A 26412-nucleotide genomic window follows, 5' to 3' on the forward strand; every position below is an offset into this window, starting at 1 on the left:
CAGGGGAAGTGGAAAGCAGAAAAGGACAAGGACAAAGGACAAAGAGTATCAAAGAGAGAGAGAGGGAAATGGAAGAGAGATAGAGAGGGAGTGATAAAGAGAGAGAAAGAGAGGGAGGGGGTGTTATGGGACTACATATCCCTATCATTTATTGAGAGAGATAATGTAAACTTGGTCATCATGCCCATCCCAAGAAAAAAGCGACGGCCCTTCCTCTGACTAAAAATCCGATTTTAGGGGGTAATGATAGGCTATTATCAATATTAGCTTGGCTTTCCAAACTCGTATGTTCTCCCTCCTCTCCCAACCCCCCCCCCCCCCCTCTCCCCCACCCTTTCCTCGATAATGTTAATTATTGTTGAGAGCTATTACTGTTAGTCCTTGGCGCTCAAAATATGTACGTATAAACTATTGTGGCCGTCGGTCTTTTGGGCCTTTCTTTGTCTAGCACAATATTGTATGTTTCTGTTTGTGTGTGTGTATGGGTGTGTGCATGTACTGTTCTTATTTTTTTTTACAGTACACATGTACATGGATATCCGAAATGCCTGAGCAAGTAGCCACTTTTCTTGGACATGATGTTCAGACTGCGCAGATTGCATCTGCTCGCACAAACTCTGTACAGCTCAATTGTTATCATATATGGCAGCCCGCTTTTATTTTATATAGTTATTTTCATCAAACAGTACTATGATTTTATACGTCATCTATGATTGTCAAAATATGATAATTATCGTATTGATTTACTAGCTGAAATAATATTTAAAGAAGCTATTTGTGTTTTTAATGATATGACACGCTGCGCACCTTTTGTACCACTGCCTTTTTTTAAATACTAAGAAATCGTTTAATGTGTTTAGGATATTATCGGTACGATATTGTTGTCATGTTTAAAGTCGTCAGTGATATAGTTAGTATTTTATAATGATAAGTGATGAAGTAGGTCTATACGTAGGGTGTAAAATGAGATGTTGATTAGTGCCATCGTCGCACATCCCTTTCATTCATTTCCAGTCTCCTTGTGTATAAAAGAAGCTTAAGTCTTATTCTTCTTAAAAGTTCTTATTGAATCTTATTGATGTTTGCGAATTAAGCTGTTAATATTTTCTTTAAAACATTTGTATATATTTTTTTAGAAATATAACTGCAGTTGGTCTATCCTGTTCATATGCTGTATGAAGCCATTTCGGGGATGTTTGCAAATGGGATTGGATTCACCCTTGTAGAATATTACATGAAATGTATTTGATCGGCATATCGTCTTTTAGGTCAAGGATCCAGTAGTGATATCTGTCTTTCTGCTGTGTTGATTGTTAAACGCTACAATGATTTCTATTTTGTTTTGTAGTATCGTTCAGATTTGTTGTATTTTTATGCAAGCCTATAAGCCTATAATGTTTGTCTATTCAGTGTTTTTATTATTGGGACATGGAATAATGTTGCCATTTAAATTAGTTGTTTTCATTAAAAATGAACACTTTTCAAAAAAGAGAGAAATTAGTCATTGTAGCAATTACTTTAGGGTGGAATTCGGTGACTGAAGACAAATAGTGTTATCGTGAGGGCAATGTTGTACTTTTGTGTGTGTGTGTGTGGGGGGGGGGGGCGTCACATTAAAATGTGCCATCTTTACTTTGCCTTAATATATTTATGACTGTGTAATTATCCATTGGCAAAAGTGACATTACGTTTTGACTGTTAACGTGGCAGACGTTTGGGTGTCAATTGGCTACTAGCGGCATGTTGAGGGTTAATGGGGAGAGTGGGTGCTGAGGCTCAGATGGGGAGAAGGGGGTTGGAAGAGAGGGGAGGGGGAGAAACGAGGGAGAGAGAGGGTCAGTGAGGGGAATACTTAAAAGGAGAGTCGAATATACACTTATTATTGTGAAAATCCAATTTTCAAACCTAAAAATGTATAGCTCATCAACCCCTTTCATCCCTGTTATCACCCCTGCTCACCCCCCAATCTCCTTAAGAATGTATAATAGGCCTCTGTCCTATTCAATGTCATGTTATTGTTGTATAGGGTGGAGTGTTCCAAATTATGTACGTTCCACCCATTTTATATGCATGTACAGTGCGTCCCAGAAAAAACGAAACCGAGATTAAGCGATGATTTATCATAACTTAATCACAAATACAATAGACAAATGACCTACCAATGTAAAGCTTAGAATCTCCTCTTTCATCTTATATTACTTAGATTATTCCCCATTCACGCATGAGTGAGCAAAAACAATTTGAAGAAAGGATACCAAAAACTCATTTGGCGGGGGGTATCTGAATTTCAAAAAGAAAATCACATGCCTAAAAGTTCAATATCTGCTCTTTTATTTGATACCTTAATCACACAAAAATGGTCAAGAAGTAAAAAAGTTATGTTCCCTTGAAACAATGCTTGTATTTCCATAATTTCATTGAATAAACGTGTTTTCACCGGTTTCCCACAGAAGCTATCGCACGGTTAACAAAAGACTTAATGCATGGCTGATCGTCAACAAAACGGTGTGTCGAGTGAGTCTGGACGCTAGCCTGTAAAACCTCTTCATTTTATGAAATTTTTGAAATTCAAGCCTTATTTCAAATAACCAGAACTTTGTTATTTCTTGACCATTTTCTGTAATTGAGGTATCAAATTAAAGAGCAGATATTGAACTTTTTAAAAATGTGGTTTTCGTTTCGAAACCCAGATACAGCCCGCCAAGTGACTTTTTGGTATCCCCTTTTGAAATTGTTTTTGCTCATTCATGCGTGAATGAAAAATAATGTAAGTAATTTCAGATGAAAGAGTAGATTCTAAGCTTTACAATGGTAGGTCACTTATTTATTGTATTTGTGATTAAGTTATGATAAATCATCGATAAATCTCGGTTTCGTTTTTTCTGGGACGCACTGTATAGCTGCTCCGACAGGTGAGGCATTGGTGATTTGATACGATCCATTTCCTGACATAGCAGTTTAAATACACACGCGTCATACAGGCAGAACCCTTGGTTTAATTGCGCGGGAGGAACAAATTGCTATAGTAAACAAGTCATATTCCAGGTATAATTTAATCCCAAACCATTGCATTTTAAGTCCATGGAAACGATGGAGTATATCATATCACCAGGATCGATCAACAATGGGAATTAATATGGTGGCCTTGCTGAATGAGGATTTCCTGAATTTAAGCAGTCTGAGTCAAACTGTAAGTTGAGATTTATTTTGATATGATTGTAAGGCGATCTCCTTGGTATGATTTTGTAGAATGGATTGCGTGTACTCGCTATCAATCGAGTCATGCAAAGGCAAATGGCATGTAATCAATAGAATAGGGAGTTTTAGCACAGCGACGTAAGGAGTCGAGAACACAGAAAATAATCTGTCAAGTACCCTTTAATGACAAAGACCAAGAAATCTGTCGAAAAGTGGTGAATCAAAAAGCAGTTTAGTCCATGACTGTGGACAAAATGACGTCATCTCCGAACTATTGTCAGATGAAACCGCATGCTGTTCCGGTTCACCATGCAATTTTCGACAAAGCCCTCCCAGCTTTTCTTTGTCATTTGATTGGAATTATGTTCTTAAATCCTCTGAAAGTAGTAGACCAAAAATTCCTATCCGAGATGAAGGATTGAATCAGTTGATATGCAGGCCAAGTTGACGTACGCGAAAAAAAAGATCAAATGGTTCGTTTCTTATTTGATCAAAGGATGCGAAAAATATATAATGCTTAATATTTCCTCAATGGTTCAAATGTGTGGGATTTTTTTAATTTAGCAACATTGATTAAATTACTTCAGAATCAAGTACTACGCAAATAATCCATGTTTCTTAAGTCCTTACATAAACCGAAGGCACCAGGGTTTTTAAAGGGCAGGGGTTTGCATGTTATTAATATATTAACCTGGAAAGGGACATGTTGAGGACTGTCTGCAGTGACTCATGAAGAGGATACATATCTCACCAAATAAATATACGAGCGCGAAGCGCGAGCTTATTTATTTATTTATTGTCTTTCGAGTTGATAACTGGAAGTTCTGAACACTTTTTGTAACCATGAACAGGATGGATGTCTAACTATACAATTCATGGGAGCGCAAAGCTTAATTTACTTTTACGTATTTTTCCTCCTTTGACTCTCGTAATTCCCTACATTTTATGCAGTGGCGTATATAATGACTAATATGAAGGAAGAATTTTGAGGAAACGAGTTAATAGATATGGTAAAGAATGTTTGAAAATGGGTTGAAAATACAAGTAAAGAGCGAGGAGAATAACCCTCCAAATTAATAATCTTTATGCTGATTATTAAAGGGGTATTTTCCGCTGAATTTAATATGATTTAAACAGATAAAGTAAAATAAGACAAACAAAACACTGATATTTTTTTCAAAATCGGACAAGGAATAACAAAGTTATGGAATGGTAAAACTTTGCATGATTTTGATAAATCAGTTCTATGCACATCCTCATGAATAGAAAATGAACAAGCTGCTGATGTTTTAACCCCACTTATCATTCTTTACTTTATTATATTTATTCAAATTTTCAAGAAAAATGGTGATTTGAATACATAGAGATAAATCAAACTAGAATAACGCTGACAATTTCATCAAAATCGGATGTAAAATAAGAAAGTTATGACATTTTAAAGTTTCGCTTATTTAAAAAAAAGAGTTATATGCACAACACAGTGACATGCAAAAGAGACAGTCGATGATGTCCCCCACCCACTATTTCTTTTGTTTTTTAATGTTTGAATCAAACTATATATATTTTTTTTTGAGATTTGACAATAAGGACCAACTTGACTGAACCATATAGTATTAAACAATTCAAATTCTACTGTTCAAGGAGGAATGACAATAAGGAGAAAATTATAATATTTCATATAATAAAATACAAAAGAAATAGTGAGTGGATGACGTCATCAGTCTCCTCATTTGCATACCAACCAAGATGTGCATATAACTGTTTAGTGAAACTTTAAAATGTCCTAACTTTCTTATTTTACATCCGATTTTGAAGAAATTTTCAGTGTTACGCTTGTTGGATTTTTATCTTTTTATTCAAATCAACTTTTTGTTGGGGTGGACTTGTCCTTTAACAAGTCCTTAATGAATTGTGTCTATTAAAATGACACTACTATTCAAAAAATTATATTCAGTGCTGAGAATGAAGTGTTTGGGGAATTCCTCCAGTACTCAAGTATTTTGTTATTATTTTGTATTAAGAAATAACTATTTATAATTATCACCATATATTTTTTCACCAAAATGTCTCTATGTCAATTACTCTGACATGGATTAAAACAGAAGGCACTACTAAGAGCTGGAACATCCAAATCAAATCAAATCAAATGATACCATAATATCTCAAGTTATTTTTAAACCAAAATTTATATTCAACAAAATACTCTGATATCAATTCAATGACAACAAAGTTTGGGAATGATGAATTTTATTGATATACCATATACTTTACACACCATTACCACTAAAAAGGAACAGACTCTGACATAAACTCCACAAGAATGATGAGTTTCTGGAATGATACATTTTATTGATATACCATATTCCTTCCAAACCATTACCACCAAAAGAAACAGACTTGCGTAGCCTTGCATAGAATAATACATTGACATAATCTCGACTAGTACAGAGCACAAAGTGCAAATAAACATTAAGTACAAATGAAAAGGATGCATAAACGACGAGCACACTATTTATTCTGAGTCAATATTCTTTAGTATTTGCACCCTTTATAAAATAAAATTCTTTGTATGAATTACAATGAGTTAGGAAACAAAGATATATGAGCTTTAGGGAGTGTTGAGACAAAATGTTACTACCAAAGTACTTTGGATAAGCTATCTTCTGAACTGAATCTGAGCATATTAATGTATGTCATGGGGGAAGTGATAGTATGTATTATTGCCTGGACCTTAATTGTGATTATTTGCTTTATATTCAGTATGTGTTGATTCGAATAAAGAAATGAAAGGGTAATATAATATAAACCTTAAGTAGGAAGGGTGAGGAGATCAATCCTTGGGGGGAAAAGGGAATCAATTTAAGCCTCTTTAGAACAAAAGAAGAATAGAATATCAACTATCATACACTCTAAAAATCAAGGATTTAAAATAAATCCAGCTCAGCTGTGGATAGTGACTAGCTGAATGTTGGATTTATTTCAAATCTTTAGGATTAACTATCAAATTTCAAAAGATTTAAATTCAAATCTTTTAGATTTATATTCAAATCTACAAGGTTTAAAACTAAATCTAATATTCGGCTGGTCACTATTCGCGGCCGACCTGGATTTATTTTAAATCCTTGATTTTTAGAGTGTAGTCATTATTCAAAACAAAAATGGCACTGGTTATCACAAAATGCAGCTGAATTGGAATAAACATCCTTGTTAATAAGGGACAATAGAATTCCATTGGATAACACATAATCTAGAGATAGACTATGAGAACAAATTGCTTTCGAAGTCTGTCAATAGGGGTGGGTTCTATCTCCAAACCGAATAACTTGAAGCCTCTTTGAAAAACAAGAATGATATTTTCCTGTCATTTTCATGAATTATCAACATGTAAAATTCTCAAATGAAAACATAATGTTTTTCCTTACAAAATGAAATCAAGAAGTTAACAAATGCTTGGGCTGATAACCTGGACATATTAGCAAGTTGAATATAAGGTCACAATAATTATGGAGTTTCACTTTAGTCAACGCAAAATTATTTTTTGAAAATGTTAAGACAGAAAATAAATATGCAAGTTGAGTTGAAAGGAAGTGTATACTCGAGACATGAAGACAGATAGAAAGATAGTATACGGGACTGTCATGAAGAACAAGGTGTGCATATAAACTATATCTTTCATTCTAATAAACAAAAGTTGTACAAACAAAAAGAAGCTCTCAACTTATTTGGTGGAAAGGTGTATCATACCTGAGAAACATACATTCATCTTCAAATTCGCAGCTATCCACATTGCACATGGTACATGATTGCAAATAGAGTTGTGCTTTCTGAATTTATGAAATCTGCCAATATACCCATAACAACTAAAGCCTGCCACCCACTCCACAATCGGCAGCGTTTAGAGTTGTGATGGGATGTTTTACCAAATATTTACGAGGTAAATTGACTTGGACTTAATCTCAAATGGCTGCATGAAATATCAATACATCAAGATTACAGAGTTCATTCTTTATTTACTTGAGAGAAATGTTTAGGTATTATTTTTGTTTGAGTTCATTTATTGATTGTGTATATTTTGATATTATTTGACTCAATAAAAGGCCTTTGGAGGGCTAAAAGTTGGAGAAAACAAGATTAGCGAGTGCTATGGCCAATCTAGTTCTAGACAAGGGCTAACCGGCCAAGAATTAGAATGACATCACTCCAACTGCAGCTGACTTGCAACTGGGGTCCAATTCCTCCCTTTCTATGACATGAATACTAAAAATTGTTAACGTTTTTCTAATAATTTCATTTGAATCCTTGGCCAGGGACCCGTTTCATAAAGAGTTACAACTGTTGTAACTTTGCCATTATGGCAACTACCATGGTAACTTTGATTTTGACTGGCTGCTGAGCCCTGTTGCCATGGTAGTTGCCATAATGACAAAGATACAACAGTTTTAACTCTTTATGAAATGGGCCCTTGATGCAATTTACAAATTTAAATCTGATCTTATTTCAATTTCTCTGAAAATCTTTTTATAGTCAGTCACAGTGTGAGGCAGCCATAACACACATTCAGATGGTAATAAGGGCATAATCATCTCTTTTCCTCAACAATGCTTACAAGGGTTAATAAATTGCCAATTCGTCTACTACCAACTCGTCCACTCACCACATGGTCTACTTTCATTAAGTCTAATGCAATTCTGTCCATCAACAGTTCGTCTACAACCATTTGGTCCAATCATCACTTCGTCTAATCACCATTTTGTCGTATAACCTTTTGATCTAATATCCATTTCCTTCTAATTCATTTTGCACAATTAACACTTAGTCCAATTAGACCAAATGGTACATATATATGGACTAAATGGCAATTGGACCAACTGGCCATTAGACGAAATGGTGAGTGGATGAATTGGCAATTAGACCATGCGTATAGTGGACAAACTGATGGTAGACCAAATGGTAGTAGACGAGTTGGCAACTGGACAAATTGGCAATAAACCATAACAAGTATTTTATAAACTATTGCCCCATACACTTCCAAATCAGATTTTTGCTCATGTGACATAAAGATATCACTACCATAAAGTAGAATTTTCAAATTTATAAATACTACAATTCAATTATAATACATTCAAATATAAAGGGAAATTGTGAATATTTAAATAAAAACATATTTAAGACAGGTGGAATAGATTATCAGATCAATCAGATTCAGCAGAATTTACAATTGAAGCACAAACCTTCATTACATAAAAATATAATGCATATATTTTAACAGAACTATCACTAGACTTGAGAAATAGAAGAATACTTTTTCTGCCAATATCAAATTTACAGCAGATGCAGAAAAAACGAAAGTAGCACACAGACCTTATAAGGAATGATTTGAAAGATCGTGCGAGGCAGTAAAACCTGGTGACGAGAACAAGAGGATCACAATTTTGATAGAAAAAAGGTCAATCCCAGATATAAACAATCATATCTGATCAATCTCTTATGATCAAATCCTTTAACAAGTGGAATGCCTCTGGCAGTCTCGCCTGCATTATGCGATTCAAAATACATGTAGCATCAGTGCGGACTTTAAAAACAACTAATATATAAGATGCATAATTATTTATTGAAAAAACACCATTCATATGATAATAATAAAATTGACCCCAAAAGACCTGTGACCTTGATCATGTGATCTGAAACTCATGCAAAATTATCAGTAATACTTGATTACCCTTATGTCCAAGTCAGTGGCGTAATGAGCCAAAAATTTTGAGGGGGCTAGATGTGGCACATCACGTAAAATTAATAAAAAGTTGCGAGCGAGCAAAAAATTTGACATTTTTCTTACAAAAATGTGATATATTTTGACATAATATTCAGAAAATAATATCATATTTCACCCTTTTCTTTTCTTGGTCGTAGTTTTTCTTTTGGGGGGAGGCAAGAGCCCCCCCCCCATCTGTATGCCAGTTGTACCAAGTTTCATGAAATAGGTCCATTTATGTTTAAAGCTATGACAATTAAAAAACACGTTCTGTAACCTTGGTTATTAAAGATTTCAATGTTGATACCACCAAGATGGTAGAAGTTCATTCACCTAAATGACCTTTGACCTTAATCATGTGACTTGAAACTTGTGTAAGTCGATCAGCGATACTTGATTACCTCTATGTTTAGGTTTGATGAACTAGGTTCATATACACTTTCAAGGTTATGATGACAATTCAAAAACTTGACCTTGTTTAAGGTTTCAATGCTGACAAAATGAAGAAATCAAATAAAGTACAACATTTGTTAGGCTGGCATCGATACACACATTTATCAGCCAAAAATATTTTTCAGTTTCAGTTTTGGGTGTATCGATGCCAGCCTAATAAATGTTGTACTTGTGAAGCATGAACTTTACAAAATATACCTTCCATTTTTCTATATTAATAATTGATTGATTGATTGATTGCATTTATTCTTTTTCATTCCAAAATTTAACAAAAGTTACAATGTATAGCAAAACACAAAAATATAATATACAGAAATGAAAAAAGGGAACCCACTGGAAAGCAAAGCTTGTTAGTATGGGTTCCCTGCAATAAATAGTTAATTAGAGTATATATTTGATCAATGAAATTCAAATCGTAAATTAAAAAGGTTTGTACAATGAAAAAGAATACTAGTGGGGTCAAGCTTTTTATGCCTACTATGTTACAATTAACAAAAAATATTATTTCATATATACCCCTGCTGTATAAAAAAAAACATGAGTTCAGGAGTGTGTGAACAGACAATCACTTGGACAAGACAGGACAAATACTAAAAACAAAACAAAGACAAAAACAAAAAAGGCACACAAACAAAAACAAAACAGGACAGAACAGGACAAGACAGAAAAAAAAGAAAAGGAAAAGAAAGATAAAGAAAAAAAAAGAAAAGGAAAATAAACATCCACCCTGATATAAGTAGTGTTTTAATACACAGCATTATGAAAATACTACTTTGTGCATTTTTTGTGCTTTTGTACAAAACATCTTCCAATATCAATTTTTAAAGAGTTAATGACAAAAGTGAAATTTATTACATGTATGTGGAATTAAATAGTATCAGGCTCAAAACCAGCACAAGCCTTACACTACATGTATTTTGAGCACAATAGACCCAATGAAAGAAAAGAGTAAAATGGTTTGAGGTATTTGGAAAGCCGAAAGAGAAAAAAAATATATAACTTTCAAAATTAAGCACAGAAAATGTGAGGAAATCAGTCTCATGTATAAATAAGAAAGCACCTAAAGGAAAAAGACACACATAGATATTAGTACTGCTATGAACATATATATATTGTTTAAAATATCAATAGTACAGAAAATGAAAAGGGTTGTACATAAAAAAGTTTTGTAACCTACGCAATATGTAAACAACAAATGGTAACTTATTTCCATTCAAGAATGTTACTTTATATTGTATTTGCTGATTTAATTGCTAATATAGATATCTATTTCATATTTTTATCAATAAATTTCTTAGAAAAGCTTTCATACATGTATGTCACCTGTGAAGAAGTTCATTGATATATCACTACATTGAAAAAATATATTCATATATGTGTTAGTTATTGAATACAATTTCATTTGTATCAAATATGAGTTAAATTGCAGCACTTTATAAGATAAATTTTAGAGGTTTATTCTATCAAAATTGTTGACTTTGATTACAAATCTATATTAAGGCATATATTTTAGGCAAGTCCATGCAAATAAGCTCTATTTGAAGAGTTTCTGTTTACTACAACACAGTTCATACAACTTGTTCTAATAACAAATTTACAAGAACAGTTATAAGCTACTGAAATCCTTCAATCTGATTGGCTGATAGTAAATTTGTTATAGAAATTGTGCATTTGTTATTATAACAAGTCTTTATGAAATGGAACTCAGATCATACAAATTATTTAACCCAGCAAATGTTTTAGTTTCAAACTTTCAAACATATATTTCATATCACGCTTGTGTAAAATAAATCTGATGATTAGAATTATAACATTTTCCCTCTCTAATATTGATAGTTTTGAAAAATTGTCTTTTTTTGTTTAAAATCACAACTAAGGAGTTTCTAGATTGCACAGCGTAATAATATATGAATTCTTCTTGAGATGAGGAAAAAGGAGCTGCTCTGAGTGCAAATAGAAATGATTAAGATGAAAGTTTTTTTTTTCAATTTGTCATTACCTTTGGTCACTTGCGATGAAAAGAGTTGAACAAGCTTCTTTCTACAAATCAACAACCAGTGCGAAATTATCTGGAGGTCTAGTTCATCCAGTTTATTACACAAGGCCTTTGATTGGTCGACTCGAGTGAAAGTGTTAAAAAGCCATCAGGCATTTTACCAAAGTCAGAGTTGATTATTTTCCACCAAGATCCAGCGAGTTTCTTTTCATGGCAAATCCTCATGCTTCATCATAGACATCTAGACTAATGTTGACAGAAGACAACAAGACTGATGTTGATGGAAGGTCTTGTGAATGACTATCAGCGTTACATATAAGGTTTGGCCTGGGGATTTGTGCTTTCATGGTTTACACATCAAAGCTAGCACATGCTTCAGCCTACCTGTGGACCAATCGCTTGCTGATTCAGACGAGGCCTCTGATTGGTCAATTCTGTACCTATAGGCTAATCCTTCCATGCTGATTCAGACAAGGCCTCTCAATTCAGTACCTGTAGGCTGATTATTCCCTGCTGATTCAGACAAGGCCTCTGATTGGTCAATTCTGTTTCAATAGATTAATCCTTCCCTGGTGATTCAGACAAGGCCTCTGATTGGTCAACTTTAGTGAAGCTCGCTGAGAGTTCTTTTGGCCTAGCCATGGGTAGCCATTTGTAATCAAGATCTTCATCTTGGTCGCCTAAAGTCCAGTTGTAACGTCCAACTAGGTACTGACTCACTTTCTGTATTTGATCAAAGAAGAAAAAATATCAATTTTTTAAATCATACACTTTGTTGACTGTATATATATCAAGAAAATGCATAAACAAGAAATATAAAAGGCTATGTTACTGTCTCAATACAAAAGACAGTACCAAGCTGAAAATAGTATCCTTTCTGACCCAAATTATTTACAGAAGCGACTAGGGAATAAATATTCAATGGAAAATAGTAAAAGAATGGGAAAATAAGTTTATAAGTATGAAAAAAAAATCATTATTACATTTAACAAAGGTGTACATTATGAGAATCATATATCAGTAGAAATATATCTCAGTGTTAAGGACAAATTATAGTAATGTACAAGTACATAGTCACTTATGAACATTCGAATATGCATAAATAAGGACTGGTTATACAACTGACACCATATATGTATTTTAATTCACTTTTAATCATTCCACCTGGAAAAAATCAAAAAATTCAATTTTCTACATGCAATATTTTATCTAGATACATGTAGTTCATTGACTATATTTACCTTAATCAAGTTTTTCATGAGTGATGTACCAACACAGCATCTAGGCCCATCACCATAGCAAAATAGCAGTTTCTCCTTTTCTTTGGAACTGTGAAAAATAATAGTAAAGAAACTTTATTTTTTACTTAACCTGATGACTTCTAAAGTCTCTAATTTCCAAAGGCTTTCTACAAGGACTAATAGGCTCTTGCCGTCAGAGGGTTAGCCCTTCTTGACTGATCCTGTATTTTCAATGATATACATGTAGGAGGAAATTTAAATCATTTGCTGAAATTCAAGGATACATATGACCAACTGTTACAAGACAATAAAAGGTATTGACCCTCCTCTTTAGTGGCAAAGACTTTTTCTTTTATTTACTGATTCATTTATTTTGTTTAAAGGCATAAATAATAATAGCTGGATTTATTAAGCGCTATTTGCCTGAGGATACAAAGTGCTGCTATTGTTACCCCGGCATTAGCCGAGCTGCCATATAGGTGCTAAAGCATTTAAGGAATTTCTTCCTACCAGGTACCCTTTCACATCACCTGGGTTGAGTGCAGCACAAAGTGGGTAAACTTCTTGCTGAAGGAAAACATGCCATGGCTGGGAATCGGACCCACGTCCCTCAGATTGAAAGACAAGCATCATAACCACTAGACCACGATGCCCCCACATAATAAATACATAATTCCAATGTCCAAGGGCCTGAAAGGCCCTTTTTTGGGGGGATTTTGGGGGATTTGTGACTGAATTCTATTTGATTGCATAAATCATTTCTACAGCAGGCAAAGCAAAAGATTTACCGGGTCTCAGAGCACATTGCCCCAAAATGTAACAAACAGTTATAGTTTGCAAAGAACCCTAATACATAATTCATTTTCTCTTGGTTTAGAAGCCAAAGCATTGTCCTTGTGTCTAAAAAATTTGTTTCCCCATAACGAAAAAAAAAATCAAGGCCAATGGCTTAGGATTTCTCTCTTTTTTTTAAGGTACAATGTATAATTTGAAAGAGCTCCCAAATCTACATTTAAATGAAGATCTGGCGTTGTTCAGGCAGGAGTGTACCCTGATTACAATATGGACGATGTTTTACAGCCCTTTGCCAATTGAAATAAGAATTATATTTGTTAGGGTTTGAATTTGAATTAAAATAAGTCGGAAGGTTTTATTAGAGCTGGTCGTTTTGGAATGTTAAAGGCTTGCTGGAGAAGTTTCACTATATTGTAAATACAACTTAAGACTTTCCACCCAGTAACTAAGATTGCATCGATCAATCTAACCGACAAGTCAGATGGTCTGGTGGTACAGTTGCTGACCGGCAATGGGTAGATGAGAGGTTCAAATCCTGCTGGTTCCTATATCTTTTTCTGACTTATCAGATATATCAATCAATGTGATCTCATTTACTGGTTTGAAAGCCATAAATTGGATTTCCAAAGTTTTGTTTCTTCCTTACTTGTCCGCCCATCTTGTTGGATCAAAGGTGTCTGGGTTCTTGAATACATCAGGATCTCTGTGGGCGATGGAGGAGACGTAGATGACTGCATAGCCCTTGGGCACTTTGTAACCATCAAGTATGAAATCCTAGAAATAAATAATTTTTTAATAATCATAAGAGTTCATCTTGAACAAGTTTAAAATCCTATACTTTCACTATGCTTTGTACTTGTAAGATGCTAACTCATACATTTACACACCCACCCATTATGCTGGTTCCGTGGCATTTGCTCTGGCAACAATTGCTCCGATGGAAAAATTTGCACGTTAAGTGAAACATAAAAATTGAAACCCTAACCCTTATCTTTACATTATTCTGAACCAAAAACTCCATTTTGATCCTATCGATAACCCGATGCCCTCGGAAAATTAAGACCGGGGTCCCATGACACAAAGGTTAGCGATTGATGGCTAATTTCAAAGGACAATTCTGATTGGTCCATAGTCAGTCTACTTAGCAAAATGCGCATGCAACGATGATCTTGCTTGGTCATTACATTTAGCGATTAATCGCTAACCTTTGTGTTAAGGCACCCAGAGCAAATGTTGCATGAGCATATGTTGTGTTACCTTATTTATATAGTTTCTCTCCCTTATTTCCTTCTACTCCCCCTCCTATCAACTCTCTGCCGAAGAATAGTAATGGTGCACTGAAAATGTACCTTTTATCAAATTTGTTTTTCTTTTAAAAGTTTAAAAGTTTTTAAGTTGTCTAACAATGATAAAATAAAGATGTTTAATCCCTGCATATTGACTGTTTCCAGACAAATTTCAGGGTTCCCAGCTTTTCAAGAAAACAAAATTCCCTGATTTTTCCCTGATGAAATTAATTATTCCCTGATAATTATTCAAACCCATTCCCAATTTCGCATGTTTTCTAAGTTGATGCAGTGAATTACACGTATTTTCAGTATAAACTTAAAAACAATAATGTAAGACTAATTAGTACCAACCTAACCAGTCATTCTATGGATATTGTTTTGATATGCAACAAAATATAACATGGTCTGACTGACTACCGTACTTTCGACTTTTGGGCTGATCAAAATTCCCTGATTTGAGGTATTTTTTCATCAAATTCCCTGATTTTTCCCTGACTGGAAAAAAGTCAAATAATTTTCCCTGATTTCCCTGATGGGCTGGGAACCCTGAATTTACAACACCAAGGATAGTAATTATTTGTCTCAGGCATTTGTGTATTTCAAAACCACATCATGCATCGCATCATCCTTATTCATCATCATCATCATCCCTGTAAATATTGTCATCATAATCATCACCATCGTGATCATCATCACCATCAATATCATTGTCACCATCATCTTCATCATCATCACAATCATAAACACTGTACTGTCATCACCATCAATAGACATTATGCATTGACGTCACTGTGCCACTATCTTAGCAACTGAAGCCACTGCTTTGCATGTGCTGGTAATCTGCACCTGGCGCATCTCTGACAACTCCCTTTATGAGTATTCCTATATCCTCTGAGGGAGGGCGCTATGAGATTATGACATCATATGCATAAGATTGATGGTGATGACTGTTGAGTGGATTTTTTTAAATGAATATAGGCCAAAAGGAATACCTCTCTGACAAGTCTCCTCCCTCCCAGGACTGGGGGCCATAGTCTCTCTGTTTCCAGCAAACACCATTCAAGATAATCGCTGCTCTCTCTTGCCATCTCTTGCATGTTATCCTATACAGTAAGGACAAATAGTCAGAACTTATTCATGTTAGAACCTATAAATTCATAGTGAAAAAAAGCAACAATAACGACAACAAAAAGGCAGTTTATCAGCAATTCTACTGCATAATTAACTTTTTGTACGCCCAATCCTAATTTTCCTCCATTCTTGCTAAATACCTCACGGAACTGTGCAAGTTGTGATCATTTCAAATTAATTAGAGAAAAAATGATTTCAGGAACGGCCCACAAAGCTGGTCGGACATACATATACTATGGAATAATTCTTATTGTATAGTGCTCCTATCTATGAGAAGTGACCGTCCGCATTCTCGAGCACTCCCCATCTTATTAATCCCAAATTCATTAACCCTACCGGAGCTATACAACATGTAGAGCTCGAAATTAAGAATTCAAAGGTGAAGGGCCATTCTCTATTACGGGCACTTCCTCGAAAGGAAAGGTGGTGCCCAATTTAGGGTCATCCAAGGCTATCAAAAAGGACATCAATAGTAAAATGTACTTTTGAAGGGGACACATGCACTGGGTTACCACAGGGCACCAAGACCTCAAGAAAAAGGGCAATTAAGTCTACAAATATCATGAATGCAAATCGGAGGGCATTGGAGGCCATATGGCCTTGGGTTACTTGGAGCCCTGAACAAAGTAACATTTTGAGGTCAAAGGAGCCAGTTCATGTCAAATACCAATTTACCTCACCTAGGTCAAGATATTGGTGTGATAAAACATGGAGTTTCATGAAATCTTAATATTCTGCAGAGTGATACAAATTAGACTACCATTACACATCATTTTGCTTAACGAGGCACATTGGACTTTTTTTTTCTCTTCTTTTTCTTAGACCCGATAGCTTAAATTAGATAGAAAATAATGTCACTTGATAAATTAATTGGTCAATGAAACTATTTGTCCCCATAATTGTGATTCTAGCAGTTATTTCATTATTCACTTGCCTAGTTTAAAACATGGTTTTAAAATTAGGTTTTTCCCATTTAATATTTCACCTTGCTTTTGGAGCAGAGGGCCAGTGTGAACGACGTCAGGAGTGAAGCGATTGCTTTCGGCACCAGGGCGGAAACAAAGGGTAGAATGTGTTGCTCTAGCTCTGATTGGTCCTTAAATCCAGCTTGCCTGGCTCTTGTTAAGAAAGAACCCTTGTCTGCCTGGCTTGCGAGACGAGTTCGTATTAGCTCCAAAAGTTTGTCCTGGTTTATAGGGAAAATGCAAAATGATGCACATCTATGTAAGACATCACTGATATGAGATCAACAATGTAGAATTATCATGAAAATGCTTTTTTTTTTATAATTTAGGCTGGCCGGGGACCCTCTTGGTCCCACATATTCAGTAATTAGTACATTTATCTGGCAATATAACTTATACTGTGTCAGCTTCAAAATACTGGAATGATTTGCCTCTCACAAGCAGCCAGTCCCCATCCCTAACAATTTTCAGAATGGCATTATAAACACATCACTTTCATAGTTTGTAGTTTGAAGATTATATAATTATAATATTCCACAAATTATTTCTTTGTCAGCACTTTGGGCCTTAAGGGAAAAGTAGTAATGATGACGATGATTATGAGTAAAAAAGCCCTGATTTATAGCAGTTTTATATATCAAAGAGGAAAAATTGTGATATTTATAAATAATACTGATTCTGAAATTATTGTGCACCTTGATCATCCGATCCAATCAAAGCTCTAGCTTTCCCCAGGAATAAACAGAGTTCTTATTCCAATCCCATGTTTTCTGACACTGCACTTGGCTGCACACAGAGGAGTAGTAAATACATGTAATATGGCATGCTTTTTTTGTGTGTGTAAGGGACAGTGTGAAGCAACATACCTTAGATTCCACAGCTTGTTTGCAGGATGAAGACCAATAAGAGACTTTTAAGTTCAGGGGAACAGATATCACCCCTGAATTAACCAAAAAAGGAAGAAAATACTCTTTAAACATATAATTATATCTCAACTTCTACTAAGTATCCCTGGTCACAGTGTTTCTTCTCAAAGATCCCTGCCACCATCATTGGGTCAGATGCATAAAAAGTAGAAATTGCACGCAAGCAATTACTTTAAGTACAAGCATTAGCTAGCCAAGCAAAAGATCATGCTTCAGCAATTGCTTTATTTCATATGCATAACCCTTTGCTAGTGCTTCAACCCTTTTCTTGCCTTCAGAAAGTAATTGCTAGCGGTTTGAACAATAGCGACGTCATGATGCAGCGTGCCAGCGCACTGGTGTAAACACAAAAAGCAATTGCTACTTTTTATGCATCTGACCCATTGTCTTTGCTATGTTCTCATTGTCTCAGCACTAATACCATCTTCATCATAATCATTATCAAAATAGTTACAATAGTCATCTGCATCTTCACAAGCACTATCTTCACCACAATCATCATTATATTCACCATCACCACCACTACCATCATCATCATCATCACCATGATCACCATCATCATCATCATCATCATTCATCATCATCACCATCATCATCATCACTCATCATCATCACGATCACCACCACCATCATCATCATCATTAATCATCACCACCAACTTCATTACCATAATTTCTGTTGTCGTGATCTCTATCTTCACAATGATATCCCTACCTCTCGCATCATCATCAGCATCTCTTCAACATTGTTACCATGGTCACCACCATCAACATCATCATCAAAACCATGAGATCTTCACTATGTTTGAACATCGCATCAACACCACCATCAGGTTTATAATCCCATATTAAAATTTTGATAACGATCTCTCAAGGTAAAAAACCTACCATGCCAATGTGTGGTTGCCAGCGACGCTACATCGTGGGCCAGGTCGGGAGAATCGGTAGCATCAAGGTCAAGGAACAGCGCTAGCATGAGCTCCGTCGCAAACAATTTGAATGTCTCGTAGACCTGAACTGAATCACTGCAAGAATTCAATATATAATCATCAAGGAGAGTAGGGTAAACTGATTTTCACAGAGTCATTTGATCTCTTCCATAATTTCAGGAATTAATAGCATAATCGCACTATCGATTAAAACATGCTTTTTGGCATGCTTATACTGCCTTCATATTTCTTAGACAAACTGACACCAACATTATGACAAAATCAAAGAGATTCTCATTGGTAATGATCACTGGATTAGATCAGGAAATTGGTTAACCATAAAGTTACGGCATAATGGTTTGGATCGAGGTATATATGAAGGATATAGTTTAAAGCTTCAGTGCTAGGGTGCACCATGAGTTCAATCTGCCTTGTCTATGTATATCAAATGAGGAAGAGTTATCCCCATGTGTGAGCTAACCAGGTTCTGGTACAGGTTAGCGGGACATTTCTTGAATGAACTTGTCAGATGATTTTATCAGAGAAAGACTGTTTTATCTAACAGTTACCACAGTAATGCACTAGTCAGACACTTGTGCTTCTCAGCCAATCAAAATTAAGGGAAAATATCAGATCTCACAAATGCGACTGGCCAAGCAAAAACCAACAATAAGCTGCAAAGTGAGGTTCTCTATCAATTGCCAAGATGGTAGGCCTAATTTGGTCTTCAAAAAGTAAAAATTATCTTATCTCGATACTGTCAAAATGTGAAGTTAAGTAAAAGACAAGATACAAGCATTTCTCCGACACCTTTTATTTTCCAGACTGCTTTAATAGGAGTTTCATCGAGATAGCACAGTATGCACATCTCATGCTTGACTGAACCCTAAACTTCAAACCTTCTTTTCTCCTATATTTTTTGAAGCTCTCACACAAATTCTTCTACCTTCAATCAAATACTTGTGTGGGTTATTGGTGATCAATTACAACATGTTATATATAGTGTGGAGGAGCCGTGGTGTAGTGGTTCTGACTCTCGCCTTGTAAACAGAGGGTCGTGTGTTCGAATCCCACCGCGGTCTGGCGTCCTTTGGCAAGGCGTTAATCCACACTTTGCCACTCTCGACCCAGGTGCTAAATGGGTACCCTGTGTGCGCCTCACCGGCGACTGACTGGAATACTCCCCAGGGAGTGGAGGATGTGCACACATTGTGTGCGGGAATGACTGATTGAATCTGATGACCGGGGTAATAATATATCTGTAAAGCGCTTAGACACGTCGTTCCGATGTATTAAGCGCTATATAAAAAACGGATCATTATTATTATTATAATTTCTAATGTTTAGGATGTGATTTTTCAAGCTCAATACAAACCTTAATGACTATTTTGGGCAACGTTTGTTTGTTTGTTTTGGGGTTGCAGGTCACAATTCGTCAAAATTGGAGATGAAACACTCTCTTGGACCACCAGTTAAACACATTTCCCTTCTCATCAAAATGACAACGAACCTGGAATGCAAGTCACTGAAATGCCTCTGGATGAACTTCTGGACGATCCTGTCAAACTTTGGCAAGGCGTTCTGGATGAAGACGTGGTGCATGAGGGCATGGAGTCTGTCTGCCTCGGTTGCCTCCTCAAACATGATGTTGTCGCCATAGAGATGGTGGAGCATGGCCTTATATCCCAGGCTCATCTTGGTATGGTGTTCTATGAGCATAGGAAATGAAATTCATAACTGGATCTATGAACATTAATGATCGAATACAAGAATGTCATGAACATATGAATTTCATACAAAAGTGTTTTTACTGGCTTAATGCCTATCAATGGAAGACTGTGATATTCTTCCTCATTAAAAAAAAGAAAGAACTATAATGCTTTCGCTCATGTGATTTTTGCAAATCATACAGAATTAAAAAAAAATCTCTTGTATGACATTCCTACTTGGCAATGTGGAGTGCACTGGTGCAAATTCAAGCAGTGAACCTGTGGTAGAGTGCAATTCCTCTGAGGACATTTCTCCTACTCTCTGATCCTCAAACTATCTCAAAGTAATTATAGTTGTAATTCATTAGCATTATATGCTTTCAATTCTGAACGTATTGCATTACAGTAATTATCAAATTGGCTGACAGAGAGCACAATGATAGAGTTTTACAACCTCCATAAACTTAATCTGGGGCCCATAACACAAAGCTTAGCAATTTTTTTAACGACAAATTGCATTGCCTAAAATGTACATTCAAGCGTACAATTAATCCCTTTAGTGTTACGGGACCCTGGTCCACTTTTCATGAATATTTTTCAATATAACTTTCTAAAATTCATCATAAATCTGCTCTCATCCGATTAAGCGCCATGATTTAAGAAGCTTATGATAATATCTTAAAACTTTTCATTGCTAGCAAGTTTCATGAATCAGGGCCCTGCACTGTCTTACCAGTCAACAGCTCCTTGACAGCACTGCATGAGCACACAAAGACAGTGGGTTTGTTGAGAATTCTCGACTGGAAGATCCTGGCACCATACTCCTCGATTCGGCTGTTGATGTAAAGCGGGACGCTCCGGTAGAACTCGAGAGAGCTGTCTCCAAGGATGGGGTAGCCGATCTTCCCTTTAGGGATCGCCATGGCGATGAGAAGAGGATGAGACTGATGGTGGCGAGGATGGTGGTTATGGCAATGGAGATGATGATGGTGATGATGGTAACTAATGATGATGATGATGACGATGATGGCAGTGATGGTGAAGATGGCATTGACTTGTCTGCAGATTCAGCCCCTACTTGATACCTTAATCAAAAGTTTCGAGAATCCTAGCATACAGTGTATGTTCAAATTTAAAGTGTGAGATCAACAGAGTATTAATACAAATCCTGATCAGATTAACAAGTCTGTGAATCTAGACCCCTTTCATTAAACCAGGCATTTCTTCCAAGTGATGGTGAAGCCTATGGCCAAACAGCTGCTGTGCTTTGTGGTTAATGCTGCCTGTAATTGACATGATCTGGTGTTTCTGCTGATGACAGTGGTTGAGGAACACATTCTTATATCTTGGGACATCATGAAACCACCCGACTAGTCACTCTTCCACTACTCACCTGGACAGAAAAGCAGAGGCAAAAGGGGATGGAGAGGTGGGAGGCAGGGAGAAAGTGAGAGAAAGATACATGTAGAATGGAACAGGGGGCCGGAGGGAGAAAAAAAAAAGGGAGAGAGGAGGGGAGAACAATAGGCCATCAGAAATCTCGACAAAATTCAAATGACATTTAGATCTTCCAATTTCCTGACACAGTTGAAGATTATAGAAGATAGTATGTAATATTTGACTTCTCAAAGAAAAGATTAACAAATATTTCCTGACATTCTGAGAGCAAATAGATAGGACTAACTATGTAAGTTACATTTCCACTGATAATGTTCAGTTGAGCCAAGCAATAGGTATTGTGACAGTCACTTCTGGATATCCACATAAACAGTGGTGGCGCCAAGTAGGGGTGAGGTCAGGATATTATAGGGGGGGGGGGCAAGACTTCCTAAATATGACACCATGGTTCCATCTTACAAAGAGTTATGATCGAACCGATCAACATCAGCTATGGAATCCATCGATGTCATAATTTTTTCATGCAGGAAATTTGCACAATGTCCCTTGTAAACAAAGAGGAACACACTGTATTGCCATAACAATGATGCAGGCATGAATCCACATCATATTTAGAATACATTTTTAACAGAAATACGCATTTTGAATGTTGAGATTGCTGGCTTTCCATAGTTGTGGTTGAATGGATCAATCACAACTCTGTGTAAGATGGGGTCAATATATCTAACAGAATTAGGCGATAGGGCTACATGTATATAATTGACTCCTCATATGGGTATTACAAACTTGTATGCTCTTCTTTCCCTTTCTCATTTCTCCCCTATTCTCTTTATTTTTTCTATTTGAAAAACCATATGGGGGGGGGGGGGTGGAGGTCGCCCCTGCTACTAGAAAAGGCTAGACATTTATCATAGTTTAGCCCTTGTTGAACTTACTTGTATTTGTGTTTTTATTGAAAGAAAACATAATCAGTGAATTAACTATGAAAAGTGTTTGGTATGATGATATACCATACAACGCTATCGACACAGAGTATACGATTCATGAGTAAGATGAAAAAACAGAAACTAAATAAATTAATGAAATAAACGAATAATGATCAACATCCATAACACTATTTTTAGAGGGAAACACAAGTTCATAACATCAGAAATGGCATGTAGCATACCCTGAATTATGAAACCGTCGCATCTTTTGGGTGAAATGACCTCGATCTAGATCCTACTCTTGGTTTTTAAGTTACATTTTTTAAGGTAATAAGCATCTAATATCCTTATCTTATTTACATTTTTGTTGTTGTTGTTGTTCGTTGTGGGTCGTTTCCACACCCAAATGATCTCCTCGGTATACCATTACGTCTTACCCCCGTTTGGGAACGGACCGCAGTTCGGATTGCAAACTGCGGTATTTCACCCCATTTTGCGTTTGAAAATCTAAAACATCATTTCCAAGCCCTGGGGGTCGTTTCATAAAGCTGTTCGTAAGTTAAGAGCGACTTTAACAACGACTGGTGATCATCGCCAGTTGTACCATTTACCGCAAGACATGATCACCAGTCGCTCTTAACTTACGAACAGCTTTATGAAACACCCGCCTGATCAACCCCGCTTGGCCAGGTAATCCCCACAGGCCAGATTATGAGCGTTGAGCCAAGGACGAAATGATAACAACAGCTGTGCTATTACGTAAGTCTTCTCTGCCTGTAGAAGGACCTTCGGAATTGAATTATTGTATTCGATATTTAATCACGTTTTCAAAGGCATATTGTATTCAGAAATTCAATGCTAGCCCATTTTCAATTTCGAACAAAGAAAATCAACCTCGAAATAAGGAAAGCCCGGAAGGAAAGTAAGTGAATAAAAAATGGCGACATATTTTCCCGGACCGCACTCGGGCTGTTGCGTTATCTTCGGACCGAGGTCAAGAAACAGGTGTTTTGATAATTACATTGCATGCCTGGGGCAGTAGGGTTTTCGTACTTGGAGAAGAGGGGTATAGTGTTATCAAACGGAGCTCTTTCGTCATGCTCTCAGTGTGTTTGTCACAAGGTTGATGAGCTGCTAGGTACTATTTGCTTAGATACTGGTGCTAGAAGTTGGCATTGGTGCTTTTGATGAAACGAGCCAAAGAAGATGTTATTATAGATTGCATTTGGGGTGACAATTTGGGGTTAGTCCCAAGGAGGGAAAAGAGGGATATATCTCGAAGATAGGAGGGGGTGCTTGTCAATACATTTTTGAACATTTAAAATGTGGACTGGAAGGTGTCAAAAGTTCCTAATCTAGATCTACCATATTTTTGCCAATAAGCACATTTACTGCGGTACTACTAAAGTTAGTAGGATGGGGGAGGAAGAGCGAAGAGGTCACAATTAAAGCCAAGGGCAAAGTCCGGAGAGTTAACTTAAGCCTCAAGGCAGCATCAGCCATCATCAGAAGTTCTCAACCGTCAACATAGTCATAGATCCACACGCATCAATTAGATCTAGAGCAGAAACTGATTAAGTGCATTTGGTATTTATTGCTGCAACTTATTTCATCATAACACACATAAGAGTTAAGACACACCATTTGATTTACATATGAAATAATGAAACATTTAATATTTATGATTTAATGTACGGTAATAATAAAGTCATATTAAGAAAAAGGAAAGTGGGGATGTGACATCATCAGCCCATCAAATGAATATTCATGAAGATGTGCATATAACTGTTTTCACAAAATATTCCTAAACTTTAAAATTCAATAACAGATATTAATTTAAACGTGAGACCAGCCACGGCCACCAGGCTAAATATATTTAGAGTCCGCCCGCGCCCGTGGGCGTGGCCCGCTCCACCAGCATATGCGGCCGGGTGTACCCCGACCCCGCCGGCCGGCGCGCCAGCCGGGATCGGAGCACTCACGTCGATCCTGGTCGGTTGCTCTTCGAATCTGACCCCAACGCCTGTCTTGATCTTGCGAAATTTCCACATCCAATGTTTAGTTAGGCGCCCTAATTTGTGAGTATGGAATTCGAATCGATCCAATTTAAGTTAAATGAATTTACTCGTCTTCTTAATAGCATTTACAAAATATTTTTTACCTTCGTTGTTGCAGAGTGAGAGGCTGTGCCTGCGACTGAGTGCGAGTGTGAATCATCTTCATTTCCTTAAATGTGGAAATGCATGAGATAGTCCCACTCATTTATTATTGTGTCATGTTAATGTTGACGTCGTGAAAATGCGTGGTTGGACCTTTTTATTATCTACTCCTCTCCAGGGCTAAAGTAGAGTAAGGTTCTAACTGTGTTAGTTCTGTAGGATGAGTGGTTTCAGTTTTGATTTGACTAGCTATCAGAATGAAGACAATGTACTACAAACTACAATACCCCCTGGCCCATTTAAAGTTGAATTAAGAAGGGGGTGAGTTTCCATAAATATAGGTTCTACACACAATATATAGTATATATAAGTTGTTCAAACAGATAGCATGTCACAAAAATCCTCTGCCTGCTCGATATTTTGCTTTGAAAGTCTATGAAATTAGCCACCTGTCAGAGCCCGAGAGACGAGTGTACAGAAAAGCCACTCGGAGTGTGACGTCACCGGGGGGAATTTAGTATAAGAGGTGCCTGAATGTCATACAGAAATGCTATGCAGAGAGAGAAAGATATTTTACAATTTTTTTTCAAATCAACTCAAATCAAACAAATAGGACTGATATGTACAAATCTTTACTTTCCCTGTATAAAAAACAGTATGAATAACCATCATGAACTCTTCAATCATGATGTAAGATAGCAAACAGTGAGTTATTGAATGATATTTTCACTATTTCTCATTTATTTTATCACGATGTTCAATCAAGTGAATAGCTGGAAAGTAATTCCGGCGGCTAGCTCAGCTCTCGCTCAGCGCGCGCTGAACGCATGATACTAGTAGACACAACACCCAGGCATTGAGTGTACTGTTATGGTCTGGTACGTCGACTTAGTTCATGGCCGTGCAGCGATCCCCTGGCGTTTTTTCTTCTTTTCTTTTGTCTTTGACTCCACTTTTATATCCTCTGGATCATTTCCACTCATAGCTCATTCCACAGAACAATCTTGAACCAAACGTATTATTCTTTCTCGGCCTTCTGAGTTGTTTTCTATATTTAATTACGCTAGGGGTCACCGTCACACATACAAACGCAATTCGCAAGTGAGTTGAAGACAGAGGGATATTATAGTAATTAGTATACATATCTATGGTTGAAGACAACAAGAAAGGTATGCGGTACGGTAGCTCGACAGCTAGCTGCGCCGGAGCGGGCGGCCGGTCGGCACAAAGCAATTCCGCAACCAACTGTGTTTTTTTGCAAGAGCCGCGTCACACGCGGATAAATATGTCATAATAACACGTCTGCTACGTTATCGACTGATGAGAAGATCTCGATCAAATTTCATATTATTCACCTTGAAATTATTCCTTTAGGGTCTATGGTATCATTCTGAGGGAATTTACATATTTGGAATAATAGTACGGCCACAAATATTTTAATCATTTCCTCTTTGCAAGTTCTATGGCTCGCAGATACAACTTCAACTGCAGTTATTCCATATGAAGGCGTACGTGCATAGTACACAAAGCGGCACTGCCTTGTATA

The 26412-nt window shown here is 36.5% G+C and overlaps 2 protein-coding genes across 2 annotated transcripts in view; one reads left to right on the forward strand and one right to left on the reverse strand.

Moving 5' to 3' along the window:
• Positions 1-10116: 10116 nt before the first annotated feature.
• On the reverse strand, positions 10117-24926 carry LOC129272343 (uncharacterized). The gene is made up of 10 exons (XM_064107443.1): positions 24869-24926; positions 21117-21776; positions 20185-20383; positions 18634-18770; positions 17687-17760; positions 16841-17041; positions 15717-15827; positions 14082-14209; positions 12641-12728; positions 10117-12122 (listed from the first exon to the last, which is right to left on the reverse strand). The coding sequence occupies exons 2-10, from the start codon at positions 21304-21306 to the stop codon at positions 11958-11960; spliced, it is 1293 nt and encodes a 430-aa protein (XP_063963513.1). The 5' UTR covers positions 21307-21776; positions 24869-24926; the 3' UTR covers positions 10117-11957.
• LOC129272344 (BLOC-3 complex member HPS1-like) overlaps positions 24651-26412 on the forward strand; it is a 38492-nt gene continuing 36730 nt past the window's right edge. The window contains exon 1 of the mRNA XM_064107442.1: positions 24651-24785. The gene's annotated coding sequence lies outside the window, so the exon portion shown is untranslated. The remainder of the gene's footprint in view (positions 24786-26412) is intronic.

Source organism: Lytechinus pictus, chromosome 12, assembly GCF_037042905.1.
Source record: "Lytechinus pictus isolate F3 Inbred chromosome 12, Lp3.0, whole genome shotgun sequence".
Classification (NCBI taxonomy): Eukaryota; Metazoa; Echinodermata; class Echinoidea; order Temnopleuroida; family Toxopneustidae; genus Lytechinus; species Lytechinus pictus.